At 32.4% G+C, this 25,523-nt stretch overlaps 1 protein-coding gene across 9 annotated transcripts in view; it reads right to left on the reverse strand.

The window, feature by feature from the left end:
* OSBPL6 (oxysterol binding protein like 6) overlaps positions 1-25,523 on the reverse strand; it is a 99,732-nt gene that overhangs the window by 36,880 nt on the left and 37,329 nt on the right. For 2 of the 9 annotated variants that reach the window (XM_074303001.1, XM_074303004.1), the window contains 6 exons: positions 21,619-21,722; positions 20,985-21,077; positions 15,852-15,926; positions 11,737-11,902; positions 4,933-5,066; positions 3,820-3,843 (listed from right to left, as the gene is read on the reverse strand). In XM_074303001.1, coding sequence (XP_074159102.1) covers positions 3,820-3,843; positions 4,933-5,066; positions 11,737-11,902; positions 15,852-15,926; positions 20,985-21,077; positions 21,619-21,722 — 596 coding nt within the window. The remainder of the gene's footprint in view (positions 1-3,819; positions 3,844-4,932; positions 5,067-11,736; positions 11,903-15,851; positions 15,927-20,984; positions 21,078-21,618; positions 21,723-25,523) is intronic. The other 7 variants (XM_074303008.1, XM_074303005.1, XM_074303009.1 and 4 more) reach the window with 5 other exon arrangements.

The following is a 25,523-nucleotide window of genomic DNA, read 5'->3' on the forward strand; positions in this document are numbered from 1 at the left end:
AGCTCAATCAGTGATCCCAAATTCTGTCCAGTCCCCCACTACTCATGTCACTGGCATATCTGCATACTGCACGTCATCACTGGAGGAAGAACTACTCTATCCATATTTTATTCAATAAAACTGTTGGTTTCTAAAAGGAAACTGTTTCATTAATATGAATCAGATAAGAGAGAGAAGGCATGAAATGCATAATAAAATAAGTTTAGGACAAAGTCTGCAAATTAAAACCTTTTGGATAAGAATATATTAAGTTCAGCTCAAAGAAAATACCTGAAGGAAAAGAATGAACTTGAGCTGCTAAAAATGACCTATGTAAAGTCAGTTGCTGAGTTATTTTAGGGTTTTTTAAAATATAAATACATATAAGATATCTAATAAAGAATAGGACTTAGGAAACTTGATTAAGTTCCAGGAAAATAGTCTAGATGACTAAGTTAAGAAATGATGACATCTGGAATTGCTTTTTCAGCCTCGAAAGCTTGCTACTGGGTGCATTGATGAAAAAAGATGGATATTCATTATATAACTGATACTTTTTTAAAGAGGCAATTGGGGTTGTGACTTGTCCAAGTTCACACAGTTAATGTCTGAAGCCCATTGACTGACATTTTATCTACTACTATAAATATTGAGCCAATTTTTCCTCTTACATTCTCATGTGGAACTTCCAATGCTGTGCACAGGTCAGATTTTTGTGGTCATTTATCTACAATCGACACCCCTTGCAATAATAACAAGCACAGAGATTAGGAACAATTTATTGAAGAGAAAAGATAATGTCATGTGGAATGCAGTATTAATTATGCTAATCCAGTAGTACTAAAAATGCTTAAATCTGTCATGTGGAGGATTCTATTTTAAACAGAACAAGTGGTATAATTGATTTGGAATTTAATCATTTACAGAGATACCAATATAAAATGTTCTCTTCTACAGGTATAAAATCCAGAATCTAATATAATATCAGCCATGTCTTTTTTATACATGTAAGCCAATTCTGAAGTTTCAAGAAGGTGAGCAGCAGCAGGGTGTTTATGATAAATGTCCAAATAAACATAAATGTTAGCAATATATGCAAATAAAACAAAACCTATTGTGCATAGTATTTAGCACAAAGTAAGTATATAGGAAGAATGTAGAGAATGAATCCATTAAATATCTATACTACTAGATAATACCAAAAATACAGCTTGATGAGTATAAATCCAAGATGTACTTTAATAGTACATTTCTGATTCTCAAAATGCAAGCCAATTTCAGGAGGAGAAATAACATGTATATATAAACATATTTTGTGTGTGTGTGTATGTGTGTATGGATTAAGCTTATTTAAGTTATATTAGGAAAGGAATGCTTCTTAAAGTACATCCTTAGGATGAGCGAGGATATAAACAGCTACTTGAGCATGGCAGGTGATATTTTTGTTGAATTGTAATGAATAATATTAATTTCATGTTCTTTAAATGCTACATGCTTTATTCAGTGATCACGGATTTTGCTAAATTAGTACTGCCACTATTACTGTGACTACTCCTCCTTCTCCTCTTACTGTCATGTTTTGTAAAGCATTTTCCTTATACAACTCATGAAATAGATAGTGTAAGATATATTATCTCTTCTACTTTCCTCCCATTTTATAAGACCCTGCAGTTCACTGAGGTTAAATGATTTGTCCACAGTTACATTGTTAATAAGAGGTAGGACTCAAATCCAGGCCTTCTTATTCCAAGACCAATGGTTCTTCCATTACATGATGTCAGAACTCCTTTTAAATACCTGAATGCTTTGATAATTTGAAAATATATATCCTTATAATTTAAATAAAATATGACGTTAAAACATTTCTGCTGGATTTAAATAAATTAAAGAGTACAAGATAGGAGAGATAGGGCTTGGATAATTTAAGGAAAAAAGATCTGAGGTCACTAACTTAATATGAACCAACAACATAAGTTTGCTTTAAAAGAAAAGCCATAAACCCAATGAATCCCAGACTGCATTCATAAAAGGCAATGTCTACACGACAGGGAAAATTCTCCCTATTGTACTTTGTTGTAAGAAAAAAATGATCATTTCCTGGTTCTACATTTTAAGAGCTACAATAACAGTTTAGGGTCATCATAGTTCCAATTGTAATAAGCTATTAGAATTAGTATAGATGGAAGTAGGTATTACCAATATTTTATTCTCTTATTATATCCTTATTCATTGAGACTTCTGGATAGGTAATAAAGATATTAGAGGTTTTTTTGGTGGGGGAAAAAAACTCGGGAATTTAACCTGAAGACAAATGATTAAAGGGAAAAATTCAAGTCTTTGAAGGGCTGTTTAGAAAAAGAAGAAATTGATTTTACTTTGGTCCAGAAAACAGAATTAGAACTGATAGGTAAAAGTTGAAAGGAGACAAATTTAGATTAAGAAAGACTTTTCTAATAACTATAGCTGTTTAATAATAAAAATAAACTGTTTAATAATATTGTGACAATATTGTGAAGTATTTTCTGTAAAAGTGATTTCCTTGTAACTGAATCTAAGAAGTACCTCAGTAACCATTTATCTTTAATATTGTAAAACTTCCCATTATACATAGTAGGAGAATGGATGGGACAACCTCTAAGATCCTTGTGAATTCCAAGAACCTCTGATAATTGCTCTTTGGACCATTCTGTAGTAATTACATTAAGATCTTAGAATTTTCAACACAGACTTTATTTGAACACTTATTATCAGGGCTTCTAGAAGGATTATTTTCTTTTCATAATGATAAAATATAGCATTAGAATTCACAAATGGAGTGTTTAAATAATTTTTCAATTCTTTGACGGTAAGATAGGCTCATCTTTTTTTTATTTTTTTAAAACAAATTATCATGAATATAATTGTGGATATGAAAAATAGTTTGTTAAATATGGGGAAATTTTTGTGAAACCAACATATGAGCAATGAAGAATATGGCCTGAAGGAAGATCATATAAATAGAATTCGATATTCTTTTTGCATCTGTGTAGTTGTTTTCTAACGTTATTTGAAAGATGAGCAATGCCATGGAAAAGAGGCTGGGAACTGACACCGGAATTTTATTAATACTATTCTTACCATAATGTCTTATAAATCCAATCTTATAAGAATTTATAATAACTATTTCTAAAATAGAGTACCTTGGTCCTGCATATACTATCAAAATCACTCTCAATTAATACACTTGATATAATCATCTTTATTTAAAAGGAATATTCTCACTGATTCATTATTTCTCTCAGTCATTGCAGCTACCATGACTTTTAATACTATCAGATTTCTTTTACAAATCTTCCTTTCAATTAACAATTACCATTCATACTGCTTTGGGTTCACCATTAAAACTAAGTGGAAGAAAGAGCTGTGATATTTCCAGGGGCAGAAAAGTGAAATTGTTCAGTTGTTTCCAAAAATGATTACTTGTCTCATTTTTCATACTCAACAATCAAAATAGTCATTTTGATCATCAATTAAAGACTGCATCTAATGGCCATTTGCCTATCAGCATTCTGGGAGAAACTACAAGAAATTTAAGACTTAAAAAAAAAAAAAAAGTTCCTGTTCTTAGTCACTTGTATTGATCATGCTATAAAAGGATCATTTGAATTTGATGCTCAAAGCAACACATGGAAATTAAATAACCATACATATAACTATGTGAAGGGACAATAAAAGAGAACTGCAACCCAAACCTACGAAAATAAATGATACTACCATAGTACCAAATATAAGGATGTCTAAGTTTTATGGTCTAAGGGGAAATATTCAAGCAGAATCTGATATGTATAGGAAGCCACTTACCCAGGATTTGTTTGCTCCATCGCTCTGATCCAAGGCACCAGGAAGCGAACAATATTTTACATAAACACTGTGTTCTCACATAAAGTTACACAACATTGAGTTCTCACAGTTCTTAATTTAAGAAGATAGACAGGTCAAATGAAAAGAAGGGTAAATATGGGTATTCAGAAGAAGTAATTCTGAATGGGGTAGAAGAGCTCAAAGTACAGATAGTCTAAAGGATTTCTGGCAGAACTTTCAAATTTAATATGCACAATTATTTGATATAAGTAAATTTCATTGTATAACATATTTCGTTTTCATTTGTGCCCAATTCTTTATGATTCCATTTGAGGTTTTCTTGGCAAAAATATTGGAAGGATTTGCCATTTCCTTCTCTACCTCACTCTACCCATGAAGAACTGAGGCAAACAGGGTTAAATGACTTGCCAAGGTTTAAGGCCATATTTGAATTCAGGATAAGTCTTTCTGACTCCATGGCTGGTACTTGATCTATTGGGCTACCTAGCTGCCCCTTGGTCAAATACATATTTATCATATCATAAAGTTGACTCAAGAGGTAAGGGATGTTTTTTGAGGAAGAAAGAAATTCTAAGAGAACAATTACAACTGACTGATCAAACAGAAAGAAAGAAAAGAATTATAGTTATTTCATTATTTTTCAATGCATTAAAGATATATTAGCTGGGATAGGGGAAGAATCTATAAATGAACATTGCATTCAACAGTGCTAATTGTACATGTTGAAGTGGACAGATATTATATGCATGACTTACTTAGACATTCATATAGTACATTAAAAGTAGGAACTATTTTACATGGTCTTAAGAAGATAGACAGGTACTAAGGTTGAAAAGGTCAAAGAATCAGAGTATGCTACCAAGTAAAGTTTTATTTTTATGAAAACTTAAGAGCTTGTTTTAAAACTACTTGGAGAATGATCATTCCTCATTGGCCATGGTAGCAGAACTGCAGATGAAAACACATTATCACTGAATCACTTAATGACCACACCCATGATCTATAGCCTCTTTAGTAAGAACGTTTCTGCACCCTGCCCCTCTTCACTTAGGGGCAATGTGGCATGCATTCAGAAACAAAGCCAAAACTTACCTGAGAAAGTGATTGTCTGAGTCTTGCCATCTGTGTGCTGTGCCCTTGATTGTGATCTTGTTCAGAAACTATCTGCTTTAGCTTTTCTTTCTCAATAGCTATGCTGTTAAAAGCAGACTTCAAAAGGGAATGCACTGAAAGGAAGGAAAGGAAAAAAATACTGTTTTCAGAAAGTCCAGAAAATATACATATATTTTAGCAGTAGGTACACATGACACATTAGGACATCTGTGTGTTCTGTTGCTGTGGAGAACACAGTAATTCTTAATTGCATTAAAAATTACCTGGAAACAAGATATTTCTTTTCTAGTTACTAGGAACCTTTCCCATTTTTTTTGACCAATTAATAAACTAAAATGAATACAACCTAACTAAATGTCATCCACAAAAGTGAATATGTCAGAACATCTATATTTGAAAAGAAAAAAAAATAATGCAAAAAAGGGTTAATTAGATGGGAAAATTTTAAAGTCTAAAAGGCTGAGTAATAATGCAGTGATTAACATTTAATGCTTAAAAATTATTTGGGAGTGAGAAAGCAGAACTAAAGCTTTAACTATACTATCTATAAATTGTTATGTGGATTTTATTATCAACTGTTGCCCAAAGTCAGTTCATTAATTAGTCAATAAGCATTAAGTGCCTACTATGTGCCAAGCATTGTGCTAAGCATTGTAGACACAACGAAAGGCATAAAACTCCCTTCTTTCAAGGAACTCAGTCTAATGGGGGAGACAACACGAAACAATTTACAAATATTATCTAGGGAGAACAAATGGGAGATAATCAATATAAGGAAGATATTAACACTGAGTAAGTATTTTTGTATCAGAGAAGGCTTCTTAGGGAAAGACAGGATTTTAGCTGGGAAGTGAAGGAAGTCAGGAGGCAGAGATAAAGAGAGTGGTCCAGGAATGGGGAAGAGACAGTGTAGAGATGGAGGGTCTTATTTGAGAATCAGCAAGGAAACCAATGTCACTGAATTTCAGAGTGTGGAAGGGACAGAGTCAGGATGAGGAAAAGGAGGAGGGAATTAAGGTATAAGAAGACTGGAAACATAGAGGAGGATGACTTATGAAAGGTTTCTAATGTCAAATATAAGATTTTATCTTTGACTTTGAAGGGAAGGTTCTCTAGCACTTTGTTCTGGAATAAGGTGAACCAGCTGGGTTGTGCAGTGGATGTAGCAACTGCCCTGGGGTCAGAAGGAGTTGAGTTCAAATTTAGCCTCAGACACTTAATTTACTAGCTGTATAACCTTGGGCATGTTACTTAACTCCAATTGCTTTGAGAAAATTTTACCAGAAAAAGACCAAAAAACAATTTTAAAAATGTGGGAGCTACAATTAGAATTGTTCAGGATTCATCAGCAGCTACAATTAAAAAATGAAGGTCCTAGAATATTATAAATCAATAATCAAAAGAACCCAAAAAATATCATATTCAGCAAAACTAAACATAATGTTGAACCAAAAAAAAATGGACTTTTAATGAATACACAGATTTTCAGGATCCTGTCTCAACCAAACCTAAATTTAATTGAAAATTTAACATATATATATATATATATATATATATATATATATATATATATATATATATATATATATATATATACACATACACACATATATAAATAAAATATAACATATAAGAGTCAAGGATTAATTTCAAGGGCCTCAATAAGGATACACTGTTTTATACGTAGAAATGTAAACCATATGTCTCAAACTGACATCAGTAATTGGGTATACTCAAAAGAAAGACTGGGGCAGAGATAAGTATGATCTAAGTCTAATAAGCAAAACTGTCTAAGAAAAAGTAAAAATAATAATTATGCTACACAAATGAGGTACAGAGGAAGAAGCAACACAGGCATTAGTTGGAGGAAGAGGGTTAGTAGTTCTGAAAACCTAGTCATATCAGGAATGGGTTAAATAGGGAACAATACACACACACACACACACACACACACACACACACACACACACCATGAAGTAACCTCCAAAATCTATAAAGAAATAGGGGGAGAGAATAGGATAAAGTGGATGCAGAAAGTGTAGTTTAAAGCAGTGGGGCAAGGTGTGTAAATTAATGGGAAAAGGATAAAAAAAGAGGTGGGAAAAGATGGTATAGAAAAAGGTGGGTACAGAAGGATGTTTAGATTAATGGGAGCAGGATAAAATATGTAGATTAATGGGAATGGGATAAAGAATAAGGCAAAAGAGGGTGGGGAAAGATAAGGGATTAGGAATCTATGGGTAGGGGGCAAGTTAAGTAATAGTAAGGCAAATTAAAGAGTAGAACTGAAGTAGAAGAGTTAGCAGGAATACAAAAATAAGAGATATAAACAAACACAATAATAAGGATCAGAAATAGAATTTATTAGGAAAAAATTAATAGGGTTAGTAATCATTGATCTCAGAGAAAAACAAATTAAAAGGTTCACTCAAGAGAAAATCTACATTATATATCATCCATATTAATAATGTTTTAGATGCATGTCTACATGTGTAAATGCATATGTATATATTTCTGTGTATGTATACGTGTAGATATATTTATATATAAATATATCTGAGCTTAATTGTAGCCTGCTTGGGGGAAGTGAGGGGAATGAAAGGGGAAAAAAATAAAATAAAAAGCATATAGCAGAGAACAAAAGGATAATCTACAAGAAAGCAAAGATGGACAGTCATGAATACGTCTTCTATTATTAAATATGCTTTCTTTAAATGGAAATTTATTATTATATAGATTAAATTTCTCCTAATGTTCTACTGGCAATATAACAATGTTCTATTGTGTTTTAAATTTTTTTCCTTTTTTATTCTTTCTTTTTCTCTTTTTTTCCTTACTTAGTATTTAGTTTTAAATAACACCAAAAAAAGAGGAAAAATTTGCAATAGTTCTATTTCAGGTTGGAGAATAAATCAATCTCTGCCTTAAATAACTGTTCTAGATCACAGAGGGGCTTGATAAATGGAGTGCTTATTTTAAATCAAAACTAAGTAAAAAAAAAAAATTTAAGGAATAATAAGATTTGTGCATTTCATTGATTGTTGAGGATTTCTGTTCCTTGTGAAATCTTATTCAGATTCAGATTCTGAAAGTATCCATTGATACCAACAAAACAGCATATTGATTTAATTTGCTTGAGAATTTTCTCAAATATTTTTTTTTAAATAGTCCTTAAGCAATTTGCTCATTAAAAAAAGGTTTTCTTGATTTTAATAACTGTTGTGTGTTGTCAAAATGAAGTATAAAAAACAAAAGAATGCCATTTTAAAAAATGACAATAGTACTATCTCATCTCCATCCAGGCACTTATATTTTGCAACTGTTCAATGGTCCTAGTCCAATGATGATAAATCTCAGATTAAAAATAAGAGCTGGAGGCCCTGATCCAAGAAGCAACATTAAAAGCCGAATTCCCCCTGCCCCCATTTATTTTTTAAGTGGTTATATCTATATAATTCACCTAGGCATCAGGAGAATGTCTTATGTTCCAGGAAAGAGGATTTATAGCCTCATGCTTGTGCCCTCGAAAGAAAATGTGTCATTTCAATAAAACCTTTGGAATTTTCTTTAGAGAATATAAAGAGAATAAATAAATAAATAAATAAAACCAAATAAAACCAAAAAATAAATAAATAAATAAATAGAAGAGAAGAGAAGAGAAGAGAAGATAAAGCTGGGATTTATGAAGAGGGCCAGGATTTCAAAGAACTAGTCAAAATTTTCTCAGGTAATCATTTGCCATTTTCCCTTTAGAAGTTGCTAAGATTCATCAATATGTACTCTCTCAAAGCTATGTTGCCAGGTATATCTGACCTTCAAAAGGCAAAAAATATAATGGTTTGGACAGGGAATCCATGCTACCACCATGAGGAAAATATAACACAGCTGTGAAGGGAGCAACATATTTATGCCTCCAAAAGAAAAGTCACTGAGACCACGCTAAGAAAAAGTGTCTGGTTGGATGCTTTAACCACAGGACAAAGTTCGACAAGTTGTTAAGAAGGCAAATTTGCTCCCATTTCTGTGCTTTCTGAAAAGAATTTTCCTCTACTGCTCACACTCACACTTAGCCTTCTGATCTTGCTTGTCTGTCCAGGGTGTGCATCCTTGGCATTATACCTAAGCCTATCTCACTGAACAGTGCCTCATGCTTCCAAATTGTACCAATTTCCAGTCTAGTCTGAAAAAAAGGAAAATGAAAGGAAGTGATCTGGAAGTTAATTTACAATTGGCTGTTACTGACACTATCTTAATGTTATTCCTCTAAGGAATGTATTTTTAAAGTAGGATAACTGGATGCCAGCAGTGTCTCCAAAGGAATGAACATCTCTAATGATTCATTTGTTTAGCAGAAATATTACAGAACTACAGATGTATGAGATTTTGGATACCTTCCAGATAACCCCTAATCAGTCTAAAGATGTTACTCTTTATTGAGAGACTTATAAAATTCTAGATCCAGCATCTAACGGAGCATTTTGCACTGATAGGCATTTACTGGAAATGAGATGATATTTGTAAAATGATTGTCATATACATTGTTGGTGGAGTTGTGAAAGAATCCAGCCATTCTGGAGAGCAATCTGGAACTATGCCCAAAAAGTTGTCAAACTGTGCATACCCTTTGACCCAGCATTGCTGTTATTGGGATTATACCCCAAAGAAATACTAAAGAGTGGAAAGGGACCTGTATGTGCCAAAATGTTTGTGGCAGCCCTTTTTGTAGTAGCTAGAAACTGGAAGATGAATGGATGTCCATCAATTGGAGAATGGTTGGGTAAATTGTGGTATATGAAGGTTATGGAATATTATTGCTCTGTAAGAAATGACCAGCAGGAGGAATACAGAGAGGCCTGGAGAGACTTAAATCAACTGATGCTGAGTGAAATGAGCAGAACCAGAAGATCACTATACACTTCAACAACAATACTGTATGAGGACGTATTCTGATGGAAGTGGAAATCTTCAACATAGAGAAGATCCAACTCACTTCCAGTTGATCAATGATGGACAGAAATAACTATACCCAGAGAAGGAACACTGGGAAGCGAATGTAAATCATTAGCACTACTGTCTATCTACCCAGGTTACTTATACCTTCGGAAGCTAATAATTAATGTGCAACAAGAAATGGTATTTACACACATATATTGTATCTAGGTTATATTGTAACACATGTAAAATGTATGGGATTACCTGCCATGGGGGGGAGGGAGTGGAGGGAGGGAGGGGATAATTTGGAAAAATGAATTTAAAAAAAAAAATGATTATCATAGTGCCTGGCATATGGTAGGCAGTTAATAAATCGCTAGTTACCTTCTATTACTACTTTCTAAGTACTTGTTGAATTGAATGGGATCTAGAAGGAACCTTAGTTTTGTAGATGAACTGTATATTAATTTACTAATTCATAAAATGAAATTATATTGATACTATAAAATATTATTATATTGAATGTTAATTATATTAACTGTTCAGTCATGTCCAACTTTTCATGACCCTATTTGGGGATTTCCTGGCAGAGATACTAGAGTATTTTTTTTCCTCCAGATCATTTTATAGGTGAGGAAACTGAGGCAAACAGGGTTAAGTGAATTGTTCGGGTTCACATCATTAATATGTGTATTAGACCAGATTGGAACTCAGATCTCCTTGACTCTATCTACTATGCACCCAGCTGCCTTGTATATTAATTAGTATCTAACAAATAGCAACACAGAATCATAGACTGGGATCTAAAAAAAAAAAAGGTCTTAGAAGTTATCTTAAACTATCCCTTTAATATATAGAGGAGAAAACTGAGATCAAGAAAACTGATATTAACTCTTCTAGTTGTCACAGAGTCTAAGAAGCAGAGGCTGAATCTGAACTCAGATCTTGTGACTCCACACCCATGAAAGAAAGACACTGAGATAAGTCAGACATTGATTTTAAGGTAATTAATGGACTTCCCATATTGACACTTGGTTCAATCAAAACTGAAACCTGTGACATTTATATCTGTTTTTTTCCCCTCGAGTCCCTACCAGATTTTATATTTTGGATAGGAATCTAAACCATATAATCAAGGCACTTTTCCTCTTAAGATGAAATACAGAGACAAAACAAATATTGTTTTTTTCCTCTGTGTGTGAAAAATGTTCTCAACTAATATAAGAAAATACATTTTTAATACAACATGACTTCATTAAATATATTCCATTTTAGTAGAATATCAGTAGAATGAAATGCACTGTATATACTATGGGCACATGTATGTGACTACACATACATGTGGTTCCTGAAATATCCCATAAGGGAAAGGCATAAAAATAAAATGTCATTTTGTAATATAGCAAATTAACATGGCCAGCATTCCTGCCTAAGATTAAAAGAGAAAATGGCAGATTTAATAGCAGAAAGGGGGTCTTTTAGTGTCAGAAATATGAATTGTCTTTGCCATTTGTGTTCTTAATATGTGTGCCTCCATATTAGTATTCTCTTTGTATGTGTGCCTCTTTTTGCTAGTGCTTCCCAGTGTAATTATAAAAGAGTATGACCAAAGTTTATGGACATTTTTCAGTATTACTGTTCGTGTTATATACCATTCCTGTAAATGGCTTTGCTTTGAAAAACAAGAGGAGAGAGATAGTAAAGGAGAGAGAGAGAGAGAAAAAGAGAGAAAAAGAAAGTAAAGAGAGAATCAGAGACAGACACACAGAGAGGCAGAGAGAATATGAGAATAAATGGCCAGCTCAAGGAAGAATGATTTGGGGGGAGGTATATTACAGATCTACAAGTTACCTTTCTGAGCAATGAGACAAAATTCTTCTTGAAGCTTTGTATAATCTGTGGAAGTTTCCAGGGGGTCAGTCAGGTGGCTTGGGGGAGTTTGAAATTCAATATCTGCACAAAGGTTGGGGTTGGAGGAATGCAACCGAACAGGTGACATTGTTGCACTGAAAGGAACCTGCACAGAGAATCCAAAAATTAGGAAAGCTGAGGATCTTCTTCTGACAGGTATCAGATTGGACGCTTTTGTGCTCTACATAAATACAAGAATTTTTTGTGGATGGCAAACTGAGGACAATTGTACTCTTCAATTTTAAGGGTCATGCTACTTTCATGGATTGTGTTTCCTCTACACTTCAGCATTTTAAAAACGATTACACTGAAAATGAAGAGTTACTGCTGGTTGGCTGCAAAAGAGAGGAATATGAGCACTAATTATCATTCACAGCACAATGCATGGAATCAAGTCAAAGGCATTTGGCCAAAAGCTGAGAAAAGGAAATATGACACATCAGACCTTTACTTCTAAAATCTGAATTAATGATCACAATGTCAAGTTGTTATATATGTATGTTTTTCTTTAGAACCCATATGCCAAACTGGACATGTAGACCCAGGAACATTTTAGCAATCACCGAAGCACTTGCTTTATAATGTAAGACACTAGGAAAAACAAATACTATAGTTGTCCATTGTGTATGAACAATATCCCAACTAATATAATACAATTACAAGGAAATATATATATTTCAAACACAAGACGACTTCACCAAATATATTACACACAAATAGAATAAAATGTGCCACATTTAGTCATACATACTGTAGTCACACATATATGACTACACATACATATAGTTTCACATTGTAACAAATTTTCCCTAGGGACTAGTAGTGCCTATATAAACAGACTGCCTCCTTGAGTTCACTAGATATTGAGCTGACAAAAAATATATTTCCCCTTCCTTTTAAGAGACCTCTTCTTATCACTATAGATGCCAATATTGCTGACTAAAGAGAAGTTCCTCATACTTCCTAAAAATAAATCAAAACCTTTTGGAAGATTGAACCACATATTTCTCTTTACATCACATTATCCATCAATTTCTGCCTCAGTCTCATTGGGCAAAAGTCTCCAAGAGCTGAATTATTATCTTTTCTCTCGTGCTGAATTTCTTTAAATATTAAAAGGGAAGATGACTCACAAAGGACTTCCATCAATAGCTGCCAACACTAACTTCTATTTTCTCTCTCTTTATTTACATTTCCATTTAGAATCTAAAAGAAGTCTCTCTGTTCCCAATTTTCAACCAGCTTTTCAAAAGGGATGTTAAATGTTGTCCTAATGCTTGTTATTCATCCTTCATTCTAAAAGAGGAGCAGTGACTTCAAAGATGATGTAATGACTTGCATGTGCATATTACTGAGGAGAGTAGATTTTACACTTCTGATTTCCTTGGTTTAGGACACTTCCCATGTGGAAATTCCCTCTCCTGAGGCAGATTTCCAATTCACCTGCAACAGTCTAATAGAATTGCCTGGGGGTGCTTAGTGGTTAGTACTTCCTCTTATCACATACATAGTGTTAGAAATGGGACTTGAATCAGGGCTTGTACAATGTTAAGACCAGCATTTCCTACACCATAACACTTCTTATCTTCATTATATGTAAAAATAATTTCTTTATTAACAAGTCAGGCAATTTTTCAACATTATTTTCTGATCTCTTAGAAGTTCATAATGAATAGTGAACATGTATTTCAAAAGGACATAAAATTGAAGTTTGTATTTTACACAAAATACTTTACTAATGTAAAGTTAATGATGTAAAATTTAGGTAATTTATTAATATGGAATACATTTTAATTTAAGATTATGTACATTTCTGTATTTGTTAAAGTAAAATTTATATGTTGTATTTATCTTCTACCTTCTCTCTTTACAAGCTTTTAGTGGCTATATATCACTGAATCACAGAACTAAAAGGCACTTGAGTCAAGTAGTCCATCCTATGTCTGGTGCTGGGACAAATAGTTATCAAAAGGTCATCCAATATTTGCCTGAAGATCTCCAATAAAGCGGGGCCTTCTACCTTAGGAGGCAAGCAGCTCATTCCATTTTTGGACAGCTCTAATTGCAAGAAAGCGTTTTCCTAATGTCAAATTCAAATAGACATCTTTCTAACTTCTACCCTTTTTTTTATTTCTCCTTGGGTCAAAGAGTACAAGACAATCTTTCTTAAACAAGAAAAATTTTCAAGCACTAGAAGACAGCTATCAAGTCTCTTCTTAAGCCCCTTTTTCTTGACAATAAATCTGTTTATTAGTTCCTATAATTGATCCTAATATGGAATAAATTTGAGGCCCCTTGTTATTCTCTCCAGTTTATAAATATCTTTCCTAAAATGTAGTGTCCAGAATTTACTAGTCTAACTAGGGGGGAAAAAAGTATTTATGTGAAACATAATTATATATGTGTGCATATAGGCATATATCTACATATGTGCATAGATATACACATATGTATTTAAGTATAAATTATATTTATAAAAATAAAACTAAATTTCATTTAATAACAATGTTCAAATATCCCTTTCAAGGTGAATGCATTCAGAGAGATCATATAAAGCACTTAAAATGATTATCATTTTATTAAAACAACAGGTATAAATTCTTCTTTAATTTTAATTTAATTCATTTAAATTTATTTATTCAAACTTTGACAGATGGTGAAAAAAATATTGTCTGTTCTCTTACAATGTCCAAATAGTTGTCTAATAATGAAATGCAGGTTTCAGTCAATCCAACTGAAAACCCAGATATAATATAAAAGGCCATTACTCAATAGTTTAACTAATTAATCTCCTTCCTATTAATATCCAGGCCTTTTTTTTTTATTAATGCCAAAAGTTTTCCATACACACAAAAAAATTTCATAGGGCTATCAACTGTTCTAATTATGCTAAGATGACCAAAAGTCACAAATAAGGGAATTGACCTCTAAAATATGTTATTTAATAAAATAATAATAATGATAAATTCAGTTCATAAACTTAGTACTCTATATAAATTTGGAAAATGGAAGATTTCTGCTCTCAAGGTGAAAGAAATATTCTGTTTTATATTTCATACCTTACACTGCTTTTGTATTAGTTAAACTATTCAATTTATCTTCACAATACTCCCACACATCTTACATCTTAGCTCATTGTCCTAAAAACTCTACATCTATTTTAAATTCCAGTTTAGCAAGCTTCTCTCCTTCAATATATTTACAGCTCTTTGTCTTGGACTTTCTGGGCCTCATTTTAATATCTCTCCTTTTAAAAAATTACCTAGAAAAATTTTTTGCTATTTATCCTTTTCATATTTTATCTCCTAATGTGGCATCTCAATTTTTTTTCACATAAAATGTTTTTTTTCCCTTTTGAAGAAATCATCTATCTATGAAAGAACTCAAAAGGCAGAAGACACTGAAGAAAAAGCACACACAAGATTTGGACATTAAGAACTGAAATTTAGACACAGGCTTTTCAATCTTCTATTTATATCAAATCCTATGACCTCTTGATCCTAGTTTCCTCTCCTTTAAAACAAAGCTACTGGAATAAGAACTTATATTTCCAATTCTATGATGTGAATGCTTTTGTCCAACTTAATTTTCCATACGAACTCATCTTCTCTTTTCCTCTATTCTCTTCACACATGTTTCAAATAATTATAATATAATTAAAGTAAACCAACAAAAAGCAAAAATCAATAAGATAGAACCTAGCCATGAGTTTATATAGAAAAGATTTTGAAAATAATGTTAGAGAAAACAAAAATATAATTTGAGGAAATGCCACTGGAGAAGGGTTGACATTCAAGTTTGATTCCCCCCCCAGATTCGGAAGTGGGATAATAGCATTCTCCATAACATACATGCACATACATGTGTGACTCTTGCCATACAAGAGGACAGACAGAGGAATTATGCCATAATTATGCTGAAGAAAAACAATGAGTTATGGCTGACTCTATCACATAAAGGTGGAAAGGGCAATTTTGGGGTATTACAGTTTTACACTTTGTTTATACAATTTCCCATCCTTATAAAACTATCCCTTGATTTTTAAATCCACTCACTGTTGTAGCCACTGCCGCTGCTAGCCTCTGTCGGCGCCGTGTGGTGCTGAATTGGCCCTTCGGAGGTGGCCCTTCCTGACAGTGAATGGAAGAAGAGAAGGGAGGAGATAACAAGGAATGGGAAAGGAGATAATGGGATATGGGAGGATGAAAGATGATCAGACAAGGGAGAGGGAGAGTCTTTATACTGAATTTTACTTTCACCAAACTTTAACATTAAGAAGAACTTGATAGCATTCATGCTGGTGAGGATAACTTTCTTATTCTCACTGCAAGATGCCTAAACCATCTCAAGTTTGTTTGCTGAATAAACCCCTTCTCCCACCCTAGGATTTGAAGCATTATGAACTGATATGTAAACTTTGAGATTAAACAAAAAAAATAAAAATAAATTGAATGTTATTTTCATTCCTTAATGTGATGTTGCATGAAGTTAGAAAGTAAAAAGATGCTATAAAGTACTTGAAGTTTCAATGGAGTTTATTTTAAAATCACACAACCTTAGAAAGCCTTAGCAACTGATTATCAACTATCATGAATGGTGTGCTAAGAACCTAAAGGAACTTAGATAATTGGGAATAAGGAGATAAAAAGGACTTGTCAGAAAAGATTCTTGTTCTCTTTCCAAATCACCTAAAAATATCCAGCACTTTAAAATGCATTTTTCTGCAATAGTAATAGATTTTGTAAGAAGAATAGGACAGATCCTACAATATAATAAAGTTTTTAGGGGCCCTAACAAGATACAGAAAGTTCTACAACCTTAACTAGGAAAAAAACTGAGTCATTCAAAGATTTTTCAAGGTACAAAGTCATATCATGAACTCTCTTCCATGTCAATAATTCATGCTTGAACTTCATAATATGTTGAATCCTGAAAGATTTCACTTGTAGGGTAATTAACCATTCCTTGTTCCCTATATTTTTTTTTTACCAGAAATTGACACCCCTCAATTATTTATAGCTTTTCCCAGTAATGAGATTTAATCTCATCCTCAATTTAAATAGCCTCACTTCTTGGAATGACCTGACAGAATGTCTTCCCTGTATCAGGCTAATATTATTTTTTATCTATTGTGAATCTAGAACAAACAAGTTACTATTGAAAAAAAAACAACAAGTCATATATAAAGAATTTCAGCCTAATTTGAACTTAATTTAATTTTAACTTAAATTCTTTTTCTCCTTTTAAGTGTTCCTTTTTCTTTCCCTTTCTCAAAATTTTTTTCTTGGGCAGCTAGGTAGTGAGGTGGATAGAGCACCAGGTCTGAAGTCATGAGGACCTAAGTTCAAATCTGATCTCAGACACTGATCTTAACACTTCAGAGCTATGTCACTTAACAAGTGACTTAACCCCAATTGCTTCAGCAAAAAAATTAAAAAAATTCTCCTTGTGTATATGTATATATACACACATGCACACACACACATAGGTATTCCACTGCACATATGAATATATGCACATGTACACAGATACATATACACAAAATAATTTATTCTCCACATAATCTACTTTGATCAAGATTTCCCTCATATATCAAAAAGGAGCAAAGAACTTATTCTGACAGTATAATTTAAGTACCTATAAGACACAGAGGAACTACAAATGAATCTCTCACATCCAGTCATTCACCTTATACTGCTCATGACCTGCTTCCATTGTAACAGCATTCCTTTCCCTGTTGCTAACCATATCCAGGTGTCTCGCATTCAATACATGAGGCTAAAGTGTCAAACATTATCAACTCTTATCTCACACTGGAGCTTTCTTCCAGGATCCATATTTTTGTGAACTACTTAAAACATTACAAATTGCAATCATATGACAGTTTTGAGGTTTCATTAAAACAAGAAGTCAACTGTGGGAGATAGGAAATATTTTTTCAAAAAGAACACTCCCACGGGACTTCCTAGGACAAATTCTGCTTTCCACTGACTCATGCAAACTCAGAATCATACAGAGCCAGAGACCAAATGGATTCCTGAAGAAATGTGTAGATTCACAAATATAACTTAACCAAAGAACCCTCCTGAATTAAAGTAATTAGCATAATTTGGCCTATTCAGAAAAAGAGCACAATCACCCCCACACACCTTGCATTCAAGTCCATATTGGCCCAAGTCTATTAAATTGAAATATAATGACAAGCTTCATTAATTCATTCAAAACAGTTCCTCCCACAGCTGTGCTAAATGTATTCCATTGTAAATAAAGAACCTGAGTATCCAGATGACCCTCAAAAAAATAACAAACAATAATAGGGGATGGAGGCTGTGATGTGAACTACAGAATTATCTCAAATTAATGGATTTATGGAATAACATTATCTTAGAAATAATGGAATAACATCTTGGAAAGTAAAGGTCAGAATTTTAAGGATAAGACAGAGAAAAATGTAATAGAGAAATTTCTCAGTCCTTTACAGTACTTTACTCAGTTAATTAACAGTGCATGATTTAATATCACCTTAAAAATACTCCCAAAAATAGAAGCAGAGTAGTGAAAAATAAATGTATGTCTTTCTAGCATGCCCCAAACTTAAATTTCTGAAAATTCATATCTTGAGAAACAAAAAAATCTTGGTTCAACTTTGTCATTTCATTTCCTTAATTGCATTCTTCTCTTCCCAATCTCCATCCCATCTCTTCCACATTTTGTACAAACTTATATGGGCAAGAAGTAAGAATAGATCTTGAGGATTCTACAGGAGATTTGTTGGTCTGTCGATACCAATAAGAAGTACCAAATTCAGAATTTTTCCCTTACAATATACCAGGTTTTATCAGTGAGAGCTGAATGACAGATAATTGGCTGGATATTGCCTAAATCTCCCCTTTTTAATTCTAGATGAAGAGTAAAATAAAGCTTTCATATTTAAACCTACATTATTTCTCCAGCCTCCCTTCTCCTTAAGCCCCCAAACCTCTTCAGTTACTGGCATGAAATACTTCCACCTTTTCTCTTAAGGAGTACTTGACTGATTCTAAGAAACTTCCACCTTGCCCCAATCTCTTTCCTTCTCATTAAGATGGTTGGGTGTGAATGAAGAAATTGTCCTTTAAAAAATTATTCCTTCTGAAGATTTATAACCCCAAATAAATCCAAATAATTTAACTACTCTACATTTTGAACACAGCCTGTGACCAAGAGTGAGATATAACTAACAATAGGAGGATAAAACTAGGTACCTGTAATTCACTTAACAAAATCCATGAATTATAAAAGGAATGCTAAGGGCCCTTTCAGCATGGAAAGCAGGATGATTATATAAGGTTGTCAATTGAAAATCAGCTCCATTCAGCAAATGATCTGTAAATAAGGCAACTAGGAAAGACAAGTTTAGGTTTTTTAAAATTTATATTAATTTAGCATATTCTTTTTTTTAAATGCTGATTTCATAAAATGTAGCTGCTTTCAATGTTAAGCAGTAGGTATATCCATAATTGTTTTTATTTGGTTTTTATTTTAAATCACAAACTGTTTCAAAAACTCACAGGAAGTCAAACTGCCAAAACTCATCTTACATAATTTTATTATGAAATTATTTGAAAGATTTAAAATTTTTATGGCATAAAATTTATCAATAAAAGAAAAATCACATAAAAAGTATACAGCAAAGAGAAACAAATCAACTTTTCTGACAAGAAAATGTGGCTCTTTACTACTTCAAAAGATTTATTTTCTATAAATCATTTTAGTAAGCAAGCAAAAAAATGTTAGTTATAAAATTATTATATAGAATTAGAACAAAACATTAGAGAAGGATGGTTTTGTTATTTGTAAGACAACAATTCTGAAAAGGAAAACTTTGATTTTTTTTTTTTACATTAATAATAAAAAGAAAAGCTAAATGACAAGCTCAGTCATTCTTATAGAATAGTGCTGAACAATGAATGTGCTGATACAAAGCAGGTTGGTCGATGAGTAAATGAGTCTGCATTTATCTATAATATAGAATGATTTATGGAATAAATCCCTTATAATTTAGAATGCTATAAGGATCCATTCCAAAATCAGCTTCACTCAGCCAATGATCTATAAATAAAGCAACTTGGTAAGACAAGTTTTGGGTTTTTTTAAATGTATATTGATTTGGAATTTGCTTCTTTTGTTTAATGTTGATTCTTTCTATTTTAAATATCTGTAAGCATTTATCCATAAATAAGTACTCAACATTTCTATTTAATAATAGAAAACAATAATTCAAGGTCTTTTTACTTAGAAAATGAAAAACTAAAGTTTTCTGTTTTAGTTTTATTAAGGTTTATAAGAGCTTTAGGAATAAATGTCAATTTATTTTTTGGTTAGCAAAATTCTGAAGGTGTAAAAGGCCATTATGAAAGGAAAGAAAAGTCCATACTAACTACAGATTAAACAAATGCAATCACTTTTTATAAAGAAATGTTTTTTAAAAAGATTTTATGATCAGATTACAGATATTAAAGTTAACTAAGTTCACAAAACCTTCTTGGAATATATAGCAAAAAATAAGAGAAATGACTCAAGTATAATTGGAAAATATGCTCATAACAGAATGACACCTTTTATGAGATTCTATTATTTCTGAAAGTCAAGGGGAAATTATTCCATGGAAAAAAATTCAGTGTTGTTTGCTCAATATGAATTCACAATAATTACATCAATATTAATTTCCCTTTATTATATTACCATAATAGCATTTGAGATTTATATAGACTTACCAAAAGGACCATATATAGCCAAAAAACCAAAACCTGTGATCCTAATGCATGAAGGAGAAAAAGGAGTAATGAATTATAGGACAGCCAAGGACCTAGGGGACTGGAAGGAGGAAGAAAAGCTCAAAATAGAAGTGGTTATTAAAGAAAAAGTCAAATAATGTATCATTATAGGGATCCAAAAATTTCAAAAAGTTTGGATTTCTACTTTTTGGGATTATATCCTTTAAAAGAATCTTAAATACAACTGTATGTGAGATTCTTTAAAAAAAAAATTTGACATGTTTTGGGATACTTTCTGCTAGGTTATATAACTAGTTGTCCTATAGCATTGTATATAAATTAAGAGGCTATCTCACTAGGCTATGAACAGTGGCTGATGTGTTAAATTGATATTAAGGAGAAAGAAGGAAAAAAATAATATGAATTTGGTACCTGAAGTTGTATTTTTGCATCTTTGCTGACGCTTTTTGTTCTCCATCGTCTTGTGACCCGCTTGTCTTTCTTTGAAATATCTACACAGTTAGCCTACATTACACAAATAGTTAAAAGCAACATAGTGCTATTAAGTTCACACAGATGACACAGGTATAGATAGACAAAGAGAGCACAGTAAGTTAGTAAAGAATCATTGTGTTAGATGCCCATACAAAAAACAACAAGGAGAGAATACCAAGTTTGGTACCCACTGGACAGAAATCATAGAGCCAAAAATTTAAGGGCAAATATTTGCTACTAGGCAAACTGAACACAGTATTTATTATGGAAAGATACTAATTCTCTTTCTGCATAAAAATGTTGTTACTTTTGAGACTTCAAATTATATTCCCCTATCAATCACTGCTAACATAACACAGCAAAGATATTACTTTCTTCTAGATAATTTTAGCCAGTAATAGACTATTTCAACATTTAGTTTCATAGTCTAATTAAATCATATTAAGATCTAGGGAGGTTTAAAGATTTCAGATGTCAAATTACTTCATTTTATAATTATCTTCATAGACTCATTTACCTATTCAGGAAAAGACCATTGAAGTAGTATAAGAAATATTTATGATGCATTTACCTGCATATCAGTGAAGTTTGGTGCTGACTGAGTTCTTTGCAGTATTTCCAAATTCTGAAGTAGTTTGCTAAGTTCCACAAGGTTTGATTGGCAGTGTGCAAGATCTAATAAAAACCAGAAATTAAGATGTATTAGCATTGGAGGGGTGAGAGGACACAAATGATTTGGAGGAGGAAATCACACCAACAGAAGTGCTAAACAGCAGCATCTGAAGGCAAATTCAAGTGAAGCAGAAACAGAAAGCCCAACAAAGCTGCAAGAATAATAGAAATATATATCACTGCAAATCATTCCCCCTTAAAACCAAGCCTGGAATATATGAGAAATAAGTTTTAATTTCTTTTGTTTTTCCACTTTCTCCTTCCCTCTGCCACTCTGAGAGAGTTATCCCTTATAAGAAAGAATTAAAAGAGGCAAAAAACTCATTTCCTTAAAAATAACCAACATATTAAAAAAAATCTCATTATATGCAGTGTTCCACACCCATGCTTCCACATTTCTGCAAAGAAGTATAGGGAGCTGTCTTCTCCTATTTCTTCTTAGGGAACAGACTTAACTATTTAAACTTCATAGCATTCAATATGTATTGCTTTTGTTGTTCATGTGGCACTTTAGTGTAAATGAGACATTATTCTTTATGGCAGAAAAACACTCATGATTTTGGTAAAACAAATCAAACTGAGTAATCCATTATCTTCATCCCCCAGTAAACCTTCTACTATTATCATTGATGCTGCTGTTGTGGCTACTGGCTCTCTCTACAATACTTTTCATACCTTTGATCCTCAATAACAGCCCTATCAACTGTGGTTCACAAAGTATGAGAATGGACAAGCATGTGGATGAAATAAAAAGCAGTTTCATAAAAGGACTAGAATGCAAAAGGTTAAGACAATGTTATTCTGGCCAAGTTTTGGTCTTGGAGGAAGTAAGGGAGCAAATAAGTATTTATTAAGCACCTATTTGACAAGCATTGTGCTAAGTGTTTTGAAAATATTATCTCATTTGATTCTTACAACAGTCCTAGGGGATACATGCTCTGAATGTCCCCACTGGCAAAGTGACTAGCTCAGGGTCACACAGGTAGTAAGTATTCAGGACTAAATTTGAATTCAGATCTGCCTAATTTGATCCATGTTGCCAAAAAGCAGTCAAAAAAGCATGAGTACCCACTATGTATCAGCATGGTAATAAATACTTTGCAAATATCTCATTTTATCCTCATGATAACCTTATGAGGCAGGTACTATGGTTATCTTCATTTAACAGTTGAGGAACTATAACAAATAGAAACTACTTGCTCAGGATCAAAAAGTTACTGGGAACTTCTTACTTAAAAAAATTTAAAATTATATAGAGAGATATATACATATATACCTATATATATCATCTGCATGTATGTATGCACACTATGTAAAGCAATACAGGATTATCCTGTAATTATTAATGATAACTCATTTAAAGGAGCAGTCTCAGGGAAAGCTTTATATCAATTATCTTTTTCTCTTTTCAAAATTAATTTAATTTTAAATGATTGAGGTTCCACTAAGTGTAAGAAAACTATTAATGAAGAGAAATATGGTTAATTAAGAGGTTTTAAAATAGTGAAAATTAGTTAGTGCAATGCTTTTACTGAATTGGTTTTTGTTTCAGAGTACTTAGGTTCATACTTCAGCTTTGCATCTTATTACTTTTATAAGCTTGAGCAGTTTACTTAAATCCTATAAGTTTATTTATTTTATTCAACTGGTAAAATGAGGAGACTGGACTCATTGACCTCTAAGGTTCAGCTTTATGTCTATGATTTTCCTTAAAAAAATCATATGTTTATGATGTAAAACATAAACAAACTAATATAAACCTTACTGATCTTTAAATTTAATGATAAGATTCTTCAAATCTCATTTTTAAACAGGTAGCTTAACAATTAACTCAGTCTTTTAGTCAATGCATTTTTTTTTCATTCAAAGTCTTTTAAACATTAATTTTATGACAAGTCAAACTCTTCTATTCATCAACAGATTGGTTGTGTTCAGAATTGTGCTAAGTATGGAAAACTAACAGATAAAAATTTTCCAAGAGTTTATAGGACTATTATAAGGTCTGCCTTTAAGGATTTTTCTCTTACAGGAAGAAAACACTAAGTGCCTAGGCAAAGCTGAAACCTATCTTCAAATAAACTTATTTTCTCTAATTTGCAGTATTTTCACAATAATATGAACTATAAGAATGAAGGAATAGAATAAAGAAATTGCTAAAGTGTTGGAAATCCCATTATAGAAATTAACATTGAAGATATAAAGATGACTTCCAGGTGTTATTGTAATAAGAACAAAAAAATCAAATTACAATAGGTAAGGGAAAAAAATGTCTCTTTGGACACTGATAAGCATAGCAAAATGGAATATAAAGAATCTCATAAAATTTGCTCACACAATTAAATACAGTCTAGAATACAGAAAAATCAGCACTGACTTACTCCATTATTAAACATTTAGGACATGCCTTTAGGCCACTGAAGTTTAACAGTAATTACTTTTCTGCATGCAAATTAATAACAGTCAACCAAAGAACATGGCTGTAGAAAACACTGTTAACATGCAGACTATTTTTTTTTTAAACTGGCAAGTTTGCCTAAATGATATACACACATACACTATTTAAACACTGAAAAACTAATTTCAATTATCTACTGAATACCATAGGCATCTATTTTCACATTAATCTAGGAAGCAAAAAACCTCTTTATAGGATTATATAAATTTTAAAAATCTATATCTAGATTTCTAAATCGGGTCTGGTTTAGCTTGTAGCATCTGTGGGAAAGCCCTAGATACTTAATGAGAGAGAATTCAAAAGGAGAAAAGATTTTGAGTTCTATTTGCATCAGGACTTTTTTGATGCAGAAGATGCATTCCACTTATAAGAACATTTTTTTTTTATCAGAAACCACATTTGAGTGATATTAGGTAAGTCGTTTAACCTCTCTGAGCCTCATGAAGTCTCCTCATTGGTCAAGTAAAGGATTAAATCAGAATCTCATAACCTAAACTAAACTAAACTTTTGGCCTAAACTAAAATTCATCATTCTACTCCTAATTCTATTTTATCTTTTAAAGAAACATATCAGGACCATGAAGCTGACCCTACTTAATGGAGCTGAAAGATCAGGGTTTTAAACTAGGCTCTAAAATTTACTACCTATGTGACCTTCTGATCAATTAACTTCTGAGCCTCAGTTACCCTATCTGTAAGATGAAGACTCTACTACTTGTAACATCAAGTTTATAAGATTGCTAATTATTATTTGATCACTGAAATGTCTAGCACAGTGCTACTAGGTATATGGGCAGTATGCCACAAACATTTGGTACTCAATTTAGTGATTATTCTTTATTCACAAAGTAGTGCCATCCTGACAATACAGAAATGTAGGTTGCAACTGCCAAAACAATAAATAGGTTCTTTGAGAGGGTGAAGAGAGATTCATATTAGAACTTCTGTTCTAGAGAAAAGTACATAGGATTTAGCCCAAAAGAAATGAATGTTCCAGTCCTTGCCACAAATTGTTTTGGAGAAAGTAACTTTTCTGCACTGCAATTCCTCATCTATAAAAATACTTGCCAGCCAAGTTATAGTGTTGTTGGGAAGAGGAAATTAGATAAGAAATATGAAAAAGGTCTGAAAAGCATAAAGCATTATTTAAATGTATAGCATTATTAATATGTGAAATGTGGACATATTCAAAATCAATTCAGAGATGGGTTACTCTGACAAAGATTCACAGTGCTTTTCATTTTTGCCAAATAAATTATGGGTAACAAAAATTTCTTGCAGAAGGAGCCAATGAAAGGAAGAATTGAAGACGTCCCAAAGTGGAGTTCAAAGGAACCATGACTCCATGC

The sequence above is a fragment of the Sminthopsis crassicaudata genome, chromosome 3, assembly GCF_048593235.1.
Source record: "Sminthopsis crassicaudata isolate SCR6 chromosome 3, ASM4859323v1, whole genome shotgun sequence".
Taxonomy (NCBI): Eukaryota; Metazoa; Chordata; class Mammalia; order Dasyuromorphia; family Dasyuridae; genus Sminthopsis; species Sminthopsis crassicaudata.